Consider the following 10,517-nt stretch of genomic DNA (forward strand, 5'->3'; position numbering starts at 1 on the left):
ATCGTTCACACAACTTCAAAAATGATATTGTGGGACTGAAAAGTTGTTCTTGTCACCACGTAGCTTTCAGTTCTTGGTTTATATAAGTATGGAATTGCAAATACAGTTTCATCTCCAACAATGACAGTTGCACAAGGTTTCCATGACAAGTCAGTCATAGGATCCTGATTGGGGACGATTTAACCTATTTTAATCTGGTCATACAGTGGAATTTCACTTGAAAACTAGACCCATTGAATGCATTCCACTTTTAATAATGCTTTCCTAAGTTTCAGTTTAATGAAACCGATTATGTTGAAACTGAAATAAACCTTCTAAAAAAATGTTTTGATGAATTAGTAATGAATCGTATCAATGTGTTTATACAATTACAAAAAAAGCGCAATAGAATCCAAACATGTTCGGCAGGGAAGTAAGCGGTACCAAATATGGCAAAGCCAAAATGGGTGAACATTGGAATTCAACTTCTCTTCCCAAGGCCTTGTGACGCATGTGTTCTTGTCATTTGGATAAACCTCGCAAATTAAGGCGAGCTAGCGGCTAAAATGTTCAAGGAACTTTATGGCGCGCAAAAGTGACATTAAATCAGGTTTAAGCGGTGGCTTATGAGAATTTGGTTATTTCAAGATACTCTCCAATCATTTCAAGATATCCCCAGTTATTTCAAGACATCTCCAATAACGTATCATGTCTAAACATTGTGTGGCAATTTCAAAAAATTCTTGGTGAATATTTCGAGATATCTTGAAATCGATTTCAAGATATTTTCAAACGGTTTCAAAATATTTCTTGATTCATTACAAGATATCTCGAAATCAATTTCAATCCATTTCAAGTTATGTTGAAATCCATTTCAAGTAGGTCCTGAATTCATTTCAAGACATCCCGATTTATTTCTGTGTTCACCAAATGCCCGACAGTGCTTGCAATATCACCGTGTCGGAAGCAGAAACCATTTCAAGATATCTCTGTATGCATTTAAGTTTGGTGCATTCGTGCTTTTTTGGGTGTGGCACCTTGAAATAAAGTTTTTTTCAAATTGAATTGATAAATATGGCATTACATTAGTCGTGAGCTTTCCAACGAGATATCGCACGAAAAAAATCGGCCCACGACAAGTAATCAATTAATTAATTTCAACTTTTTAATTAAGAGCGGGACGCTCCTAATTCGTTTTGAAGCCAGGACCTAAATGTAATATGTGTGTATACACGGCACATACGCACCCATTTGTTTATGGTGTAAATCGAGGATTTTCTTTTGTTCCTCTTCCCTTTTCCTTTGTATATACTACATTTTTCGCAACAGCTCTCATTGGTTTTGTACACGTTTTCCAAAGAGTCCTCGATTCGGTTTCTGACCTTGATGTACCGATGATGTTGCACGTGTGTGTGTCCTCGATTTACACCATAAACAAACGCACCAACACACACAGTCATGTACACACCACTTTTTAAACTGCATAAAGGCCTGCAAAAAGAAAGAAACAAATTTATTTGTTACAGGACATTTATATTCCTTTAAATTTCGTTCGGAAAAGGAAATCGAAATTTTGAAAAAGCACGTATATACCAACTCTAAAGGAATACATTGAAATTGATTTTAAAATATCCTGAAATTGATTTCGAGATATCATAACGCATCTTAAGATATCTTGCAATGATTTTGAGGTATCTTTAAATAATTTCAAGATATTTCTTAATTATTTAGAGATATATCGGAATGAATTTAGGTAAGACTTGAGGCTTTGCATGGTGCATAATAATGAATGAAAGGTTTGCGGAAACACCATGTGGGAATTTCTCAACTAAGAGAATAGTTCTGAAAAGAAGCAGAGGTATAAACTCGACGTTCCTGTCAGTAGATACTCTCAGTGACCATCTTCAATAGAGTGCCTAAACTCTAAGAAAGTAAACACATTATGCGAAGTCGATGAAGTGTGAAGTTTCATCCTGTGGGGATGCAATGTATTTCACGACATTTTTTATGTGAATAAATGTCACTTATGCGTGCCGTGTATATCTTTAATGCCCAGACCGTGACATTAGCTTGGCAACACATCAGACATCTGGTAGTGACATTGGTGTACAGACCAATGCCTCAAATTGCCCACGCATGCAGGGACCTAGGCCGGAGCCGATTACAACTTCCCCCTTAAACATTCATGTTTTGGCAGACATTACCCTCAGTCATGACGAGCCTGCAAGCCTGTTCAAGATGTTGATCCCAAACATACCTTAATTTGAAATGTTCTTGGCAATACATTAAACATCTGGCAGTGACACTGCAAAATTATTTGGTTGCAGTCATACCCCCCCCCCACCCCGAAAAGCAGTTCGCTCACATGCCATATTAACCACTGTATATACCGAGATAGTCCAACTGGGCGTTGTGTACAGTATACAGTCAAGAAGATTAAGCAGAAATTGACGCCGTTGGTGACAGCAGGCTTTTAGAGTTAGGACCTATACCAGTTTACCCTAGCTTGATTTGTACAGTGTTTTGTACTTTAATTGCATCGACACGAATTTGGTGCCGATGCCTCGGACGGAGCCGTCGACTTTACTAAATCGTGAAGTTATTTCAGTTCGAAGTCTGGACTAAAGGTTTGATTGGTCAGTTCGAATGAAGTGTTTTTTGTAATACAACAACGGCCGGCCGGGCATATATATATATAACCAAGACAAGCTTGGCGTGGCGTACGCTTATCACTATAATATAGCGTACTATTGTAGTGTCTATAGGTTTTATTTATCGATGTCTCAAACGCGACAACGGGTGAATGACCGAAGACCCGATATAGAAAGCGCCCGATTCGCAAGACTCGACTACCGAGAACTGGGCGGGACCAACTATGGGCCAACATGGGTGAACATTGGAAGTGACGCGTGTGCTTTGACACTGGCTCATAGTTACCCTTATGTATGACGATCCTGCAACGAACATGCATGTTCAAGACGTTCATCCAAAACAGACTTAACCTTTGACATTTTCTGGGCAATATATCAACATCTGGTAGTGACATAGTTGTGTGGAGTACCAATGCACCAAATTGCTCACGTAAAGGGAGGCGGAGCCGAAAACAAGTCCTGGTTAAAACATCGGGGCCGTATCATAAGTCCGATGCCTTATAAGTCTGACGTCGGAAAAACGAAGCGTGCGAGGCGTCGGAGCTATGAGGCGTCGGACTTATGGGCCTTTATTTGGTTGGGGGATGCAATTTTGTCGGAGCTATGAGGCGTCAGACCTATGAGGCGTCTGACTTGTGAGCAGACCCCAAAACATCGTTTCCTGCAGTTGTGACGGATATGTTTTCTCACTGGCTTTCTGGCTCTATTTACCCTCATGTATGACGAGCCTTCATGTAACTAACATTCATGTTCAAGACGTTCATCCGAAAGACTGATCTTTGAAATTGTCTGGACAATTTATCAAACATTTGGCAGTGACACTGCAGTAATATTTGGAAGGCAGGTTTCAGTAAGGCAACCCTCCTAATAGACGGAAAACTCTGATTCGAAACCCGTGCGGGTGGTGCTCGTCAGCCTTGGTTGAATAACAGCCTAGTAGAAGGCTACCTCGGAAGTATAAAACCATACCGCTATTACTCCATCCTCTCCTGGTCGGCCTACCGGGTTGCGCGTTGGGCCAGCGGGCCAGCGACCCACCGTGTAAAAAAAAACGCTTGCTACGAATAGCTTAGCTGATTCTAATGGTATGACCTCGAAACGTCTTGACCTACGATGACGGAAATCCTCTCAACCACTCAAAATTGCGACCTGGAATGTCTTTCTGATTGTCCTCCTGCCCCCCCCCCCCGCCTCCCCCTCCCCTACTCCCAGTTTGACAAGAAATCGCTGCTCCTGCGCTGACGAACATGTTGATGGATATGGCAGTGACGCTAAGTATGGTTTTTGATGAAATCCGAGAAAGACTGAGAAGTTCGTTCAAATGCGCCGTTAGGCAACCCTCTGCCCGATTTTGTGCAAAGTTTATCCTGCTGATTTTTTTGGACGAATCCTGGCGCACCTGATCACCGTATACACTCTCGAGGCCCCCTTTAATGGAGAAACCATTACGCAAGCTATTGCACAAAACAACTGCATGCCTCGTGCCGAATTATCTGAACAATAGCTAGCACAATGCCTCGCCATTGAAAGGGGCCGTCGTGATAGTTGTTAGCGTGCTCGGATTTTGTCTGTACCAGGGCGTTGCTTTAATGCAATCCTTGAAAATGCACATTGGTGTCCCATTTAACTTTATTTTCAATTATCGTTTTGCGATTTTTAAGGCTATTTTGGTACCATTTTGTTTTTTATGCTCATGCGAATTTCCATATTCATGAGCAAAAGTGTGATGTCAATTCAAGCAGAAACCTCCATGTTACAGCTATGTCAGCATCAACAGTTGTCAGAATTTATCACGATTTGCTTCGAAATTGTTCTTTTCTTTGTCGACTACATGGCATTAAAGCAAGTAAACGTTTCTCGGTCACAAACGTTTTTAATGAGCACATTTTTGAGTTCACGATTTGAGCAGAAAACGCCTTAACTGAACAGTGTCTTCCTAAATTAACATCAAAGTGAAACAAAGCCCTCGGTTGTCCGGAAAAGTATGGACAATCATAAATGTTTAAAGTGCACTTTTCAATAAAAATTTAACCAAAAAGGGATCGTACAAGTAGTTTCCATACATTGAAGAGGAGTAGAAAGTTACACAAAATGTGTGCCTAAGAAAAATTCATCTCATGAACCCTTTATTACGAGGACCACATTTTGAGTTGCAAGATAAAATTGTTTTTCTTTTCCTTTTTATTTTTGCAGCATGATAATAATGTAGGTCTACAAATTGCTACAATAAGTGCTTTCTTGTGTGCTGATTTAAATATATGAGAAATCTAATAAGTATTATCCCCAGATAAAATTCAGGGTTTATTCTAATGGCTAACATTATACGTGGCTCAAATGCAAAATTAATTAGGTTTGATAATGATATAGGTTTCAAGTGCTTTCTTGTGTGTAGCTCTATGTACATTTATAGGAACAAAATTAAGCGTCATCCCAAGCAAAACACGCACGTTTATTTTTAAATAATATTCCGCCGAACATTTTGCATGACACAAATCATGAAATTAATTCAACGTATTTGGCAAAGTTTGTTCACCTTCAAGTAGGCCTATTCTACGCATTATACGCAACATTGTTAACTTGCCTGAAATAACAAAATTACAGTTTATCGGTGTATCAAAGTAAAAGAGAGTCCAACATTTTTACCCTCACTGCTTATCAACTGAACTTTATCTTTTTCGTTCTCCAAATTTATTTGAATGTATTTATATGAATCGACTATCCAAATTGATGGAGTCCAATAATGTAATGATTATCGATTCAACTCCTGTTCGCATATTTGGGGGGGGGGGGGGGGTTTGGGGGGGGGTGGTCTTGTGGTGTTTTCTTAGTATCATTTTGTATATGAAACAAATAAAGCCCCCATGATTGTTGCATGCCATCTTATGTGTATTACATAATGCTGCACAAAAATATACATTGACAAGAAGAACTCTCATTCAAAACTACATCTAACCGACATGCACTGTTAACATAGACTGGTGCCGTAGATTACCCAGTCAGTAATATACTACAATGCCAAGAGAAGCGAGGTACCACTCTCCGTATATTGACTTTACAGCATGCGCGGGTTATAGGCCCAGGCCAGTCGCGTGAGTATAGAAGAATTCGACCAGCAATTACGATGGGCGCTTTGAATGGTCCAAAATACCATGAAACAAATATTAATTGTCCCTTTAAAAAAAAGGAGATTAGTGTGTATAATAATATAGTTGGTGTCCTATCCTTCCTGGTTGCTTGAGCGGTTTAGCTTTCGTCACTTGTTGGTTGTTACGGTGTCTCCTGCAGTAATACAAAAGCGCAGAACAAAAAGTTTGCATCTTAGGTTGTTGAAGAAAACTCAAAACAAAACAGTTTTCATTAAAAAAAAATGTGTTCTGAATAAAATCTAAACAGAAACCTGGCTCTATACAATCAAGAGACCGTCTTTACACCGAAGTCAATACAATATTCTCTCCGAACGATCATCAGATTCGCAGACATATGCGAATATTAGAATCGGGACATACTTTCATGCGAGAAACCCTTGCAAATATTGATTAAGGTATCAACCGATTATTGCTAGGCAACTAATAGTTTCAACACATTGTACTATTTCAGCTTTTTATCATTTAAATCAAGGTATACGATTGCACAATAAAAATCGTTACTATCAAATTGAATGGAGCACTCGTTCTTGCATGACGCCAGAACAAATCCATCTTTCTAATGATAGGAATACGCGAAGTATTTTCAATGATGATTTGAATCCTTGAAGATGTGGTATAGGATTCGTTGCACTGCCCTCATTATATGCTTACCGTCACTACAGATCACTCCAGCATCGTGAGAGTGGCTACAACTTGTCTCCTCCCAGCAGTAGGAAGGGCAGTCGGTAATTTTCTCTTCGGATCCTTCGCACGCAACGCCATCCATATGGACGGGTCCGCTACCCTGCCCGAAGTGGGCAGCGGACTTGGCCTCCAGTGCGTCTGAGAAACCGAGCTGGCGGCAGACAATCCCCGCATCAGTCTCGTTCCAATTGGAATCACAGATGGTGCCCCAGCTGCCGCCACGGTATATCTCCACTCGGCCGCTGGTGCGAGATCCGCCGACCAACCGAAGCTCATCTGATCATTTCACAATAAAGACATCATTTCAATTTAGAAAGCAAGACGAGTTACAGTCTGACGCCTACACTGTGGAGTGGTGTTATGAAAAAGGGATGGATAGGTAGCCCGCCCTCATGGTTAGTAGACCTCCCAATCCCCTCTTCAGCTGGAAATACAGGCTGGTAAAAATATGTCACGTACCGACCAAAATCAAATTACCTGTCTGTCAGTGACAGTGCCCCAAAGAACCCATAGGCCTACTGAGGACATCAAGTGGGCCTATATTCAAGAATCGTTCCCCGTGCTATTTACGAGTTTTTTTTCCAGAAAAACAGATTCATTTTCTAAGTTATTGCTTTTTTCTATAGATATACGAAAGTTATTCACTTTTGAATGAGACATTGAGCGAAAAATCAGCCTGTTTAGTTGTTGAATCATTATTACTTTACAGTTTCGAATTATTTGCTTCCAGACAATAATTCTATTCTCGCAGGTAGGCTGGTCCCCGCCCCACAATAAGCCTCTGTACTAATGACGTTATACTTTGTTTATATGTGTGCTTTTCTATGGTTCTTAGTGGACCGTGGGCCCCCACTGGCTCCATAGGAAATTGCACATGTAAACAAAGTGTGCCGTCATTAGTAGCACAGAGGCTTATTAGTATCGATAATGTACGGACCGGGAGCCAGTCTGCTCGCAAAGTGGGTTTGTTTGTGCCCAAATCATTTTTTTCTTCTTCAGAGGGTTGCAGACGTCCAAAATGGACGTAGTTGTAAATTTATAAATAGGAAAAAAAATGATATGTTGAAGAGCAAGGGGAACTCAACCTTAAAAGAAATATGGTCCAAATAATCAGTATTGGGAGGCACAAGTAAGGTTTTGAATTCCTATTTTTGAATGCCTATTTCGTGGCTGTAAGAGATAACAATAATTGTTTCAGATTTTTCATTGATTTCATCAGTATATTTTTCCTATACTCATTAGGGAAGTGCTTTTGTTTGAAGAATGTGTTTCAGGGTTGCGTACCTCCTTATGTGACTTTTATCTTCAGAGAACGCTGAAATATCATAAATACCTGGAGATGATTTGATAACACAAAATTCACTTGTGTAATAAGCTGAGGTATAAGACACAAAGTCGGATGTGAATGACATGTCACGGAAACTAAAGAGGGCGGAGTATTTCTTACCAGGTCTTGGTTTACAAACGACTCCTGCTACAGTTGAGCTGCTGCATTGCTGAGAGCCGGTACAGACAAACGGACAGTCAGCCAGCCGTCGTTCAGTTCCAGTACAGGCGACTCGATTCATCACGATCGGCCGGTCACTCTCTCGGCTGGACAACCCCGTTTTAGCCTCCAGAGCCTCGATGAAGCCGAACTGATGACAAACGGTGGTGGCGTCCTTCATATCCCAACTGCTATCGCAGACTGCACCCCAAGCATCATGGCGGTAGATTTCCACTTTGCCGCTCCATTTGTCATCACCGCCAATCAATCGAATCATGCCGCTAGTGACTGTTGAGATCGAGAATTATTTCCTTTCAAAATTAGTTCTTGAATGAACTGTGCGTTCCGATTTTAAACAACAATCAAACGTAGGCCTAACTCTCAATAATAATTAGTCTTGTAAGATTGACACTCTTTCATGAGATTCACTTCTTGGCCGAATGTTTGTGAGTGATACGACCAGCCTCAATAATCGTATCTATAATTTGAACGCAAAACACGCAAAAGATGAGTGTGCAAATGCATATCATTCCTTTAAATTCTTTCCCTATCGCGGGGTGCCGTTTCATGGCTCAATTCGCCTAACCAGACGTATTCCCCCTTCCATTGATGACTGTTGTCTGACAATAATGATAATTCCTTTGTCTTTGTTTATTAAAGGCAACTTAACTCAAATCCCCCACTCAATTTGCAATATGAAGGTCATTATCCAATTTGTGATCCAAACCCATCGTTTCATGTATGATTTATACTGGGCACTGTCAGAATGCAACAGAGCTGGACCAACACGAGTCATCAATCGGAAAAGAAACGAATAAACACACCCAGCAAGTGATATCAGCCGACAATAACATCATCCCAACTCCCAACTCACAACCCTCCAACATTCATAACCTTGATAGCCTACTGACACAGGTTTTATGAGGGTCAAAGCAACCCACATTGCAAAAATAGTGGTGCTAGATTTAACACCGGTGGTATCTTCATAGGACCACCGGTGTTCAATTTACACCGCACTTTTTATAGTGTAGACCTAAAATAAAATTAAAACAGTCAGATACCAACTTGATCATTCGGCCTGCATCGGAATCACTGTTACATCAGTATGAGTTCAACATAATTATAGATATGACTTGTATTAATACAACTTCCTCCGGGTTCTAATAATTTTTCATCACAATATGAAACTCAAGTCAGTGCCCGCATTTGGTTCTTACAGCGTTGGAATAAGCCTAGATCTCTAAACTGATCTAACCATAAAAAAACACCAAAGTGACTAGCAGTATCATTGCCTTTCTACGGTGACTTAGATTGTTTAGATGGGCACATTTGTATTACCTCGACAACCGAGCACTTCGAACCTCAGGAAATAATAAACAGAGCTACTCCATGTGAGTGGAAGTATGCGGAGGAATCTTGCCATCAGTACCACGGGGAACGTCACATTCACAGGTTGTCCACTACCACTGTTCCCATTCAACTGGAAAAAAAATATAACGATTTACAATATCACCACCAACGCAACATCAGGCAGCTCAAATATTCCTTATACGTACGTCGGGCTTCTTTGCGTAAGAGCTGCGCCGATATAGGAAGATGTTCATGTTTTTGGCGCCTTTTAACATTTTAACATGAAACTCCAATTACATGCCTGTAAACACCTTGGGTGATGTGAATGATGATCTGATTCAGAGTTGCTTGTGACAATTAAAACATGTCACTTGATATAAGTTTCACTCTAGAAATTTTTACTCCAGAAATTATGTTCAATTTTTTATAATTCTTATGTCACTTCAGTTTCCAAGTCTGAAATGTACGCGACGTGAAGAAAACATAATGAACAATGTATTCGCCTTGATACCACTGGCGTCGATCCGGGGGAGGAGGGAGGCGCCGGTGGGGGGGGGGGGGTGCCAAATAATGTTTGCGCTGCAGGGGAAGACGACGATGGCGATGCTCCCCAACAGTTTATCACAGTGTATATAGATGCAGTTGCATATTATATCTTACCAATATTATTCGGTACGTGTAATAAAGCTAAGATATTGGTCTTCCACGCCCATTTCATGTAAATAAAACACACTAGAAGGATTTGGTGTAAAACGCGAATACGTGTACCATTATATACATGTTTGAAAAGCTCCCCATAGAGTCAGGTGGCGTCGACCCGCCCCCCCCCCCCTCGCTTTACGAATGCCCATGCTACTTGCCCCCTCAATGTTGACAAGACATCACCGCCGGTGCTTGAGTGTAAACGGATGTCGCGACCCGAGCTTAAGTCAAAGGAAATGCAGATCAAAGGTTTGTTTAAATTTACAACGACACGTAATTTGACATCATGTATGAGACCCAATCGTTTCAGGTTTAAAAGAAAAACTTTTTTTAACGTAATACTTTATAGGCCTACCTCTGCAAATTAATGCAACTAGGGCCGAAACGTTTGCGAAATGACGCACTAGCATAAACGCGTGCGAATTAACGCAATATTTTTTAACAGTTAACGAAATAGGCGTGATGGAATCGTTTAGCAAAATTTATTAAAAGCAATAAAACTTTTACAGATTAACCCAA

General features: G+C 40.6%; 1 protein-coding gene across 1 annotated transcript; it reads right to left on the reverse strand.

Moving 5' to 3' along the window:
• Nucleotides 1-5,693: 5,693 nt before the first annotated feature.
• On the reverse strand, nt 5,694-8,223 carry LOC119738159 (scavenger receptor cysteine-rich domain-containing group B protein-like). Its single transcript, XM_038212904.1, has 3 exons — nt 7,908-8,223; nt 6,428-6,736; nt 5,694-5,909 (listed from the first exon to the last, which is right to left on the reverse strand). The coding sequence occupies exons 1-3, from the start codon at nt 8,221-8,223 to the stop codon at nt 5,884-5,886; spliced, it is 651 nt and encodes a 216-aa protein (XP_038068832.1). The 3' UTR covers nt 5,694-5,883.
• Between the last annotated feature and the right edge of the window lie 2,294 nt (nt 8,224-10,517).

This window comes from Patiria miniata, unplaced genomic scaffold (assembly GCF_015706575.1).
Source record: "Patiria miniata isolate m_02_andy unplaced genomic scaffold, ASM1570657v1 HiC_scaffold_3, whole genome shotgun sequence".
Classification (NCBI taxonomy): Eukaryota; Metazoa; Echinodermata; class Asteroidea; order Valvatida; family Asterinidae; genus Patiria; species Patiria miniata.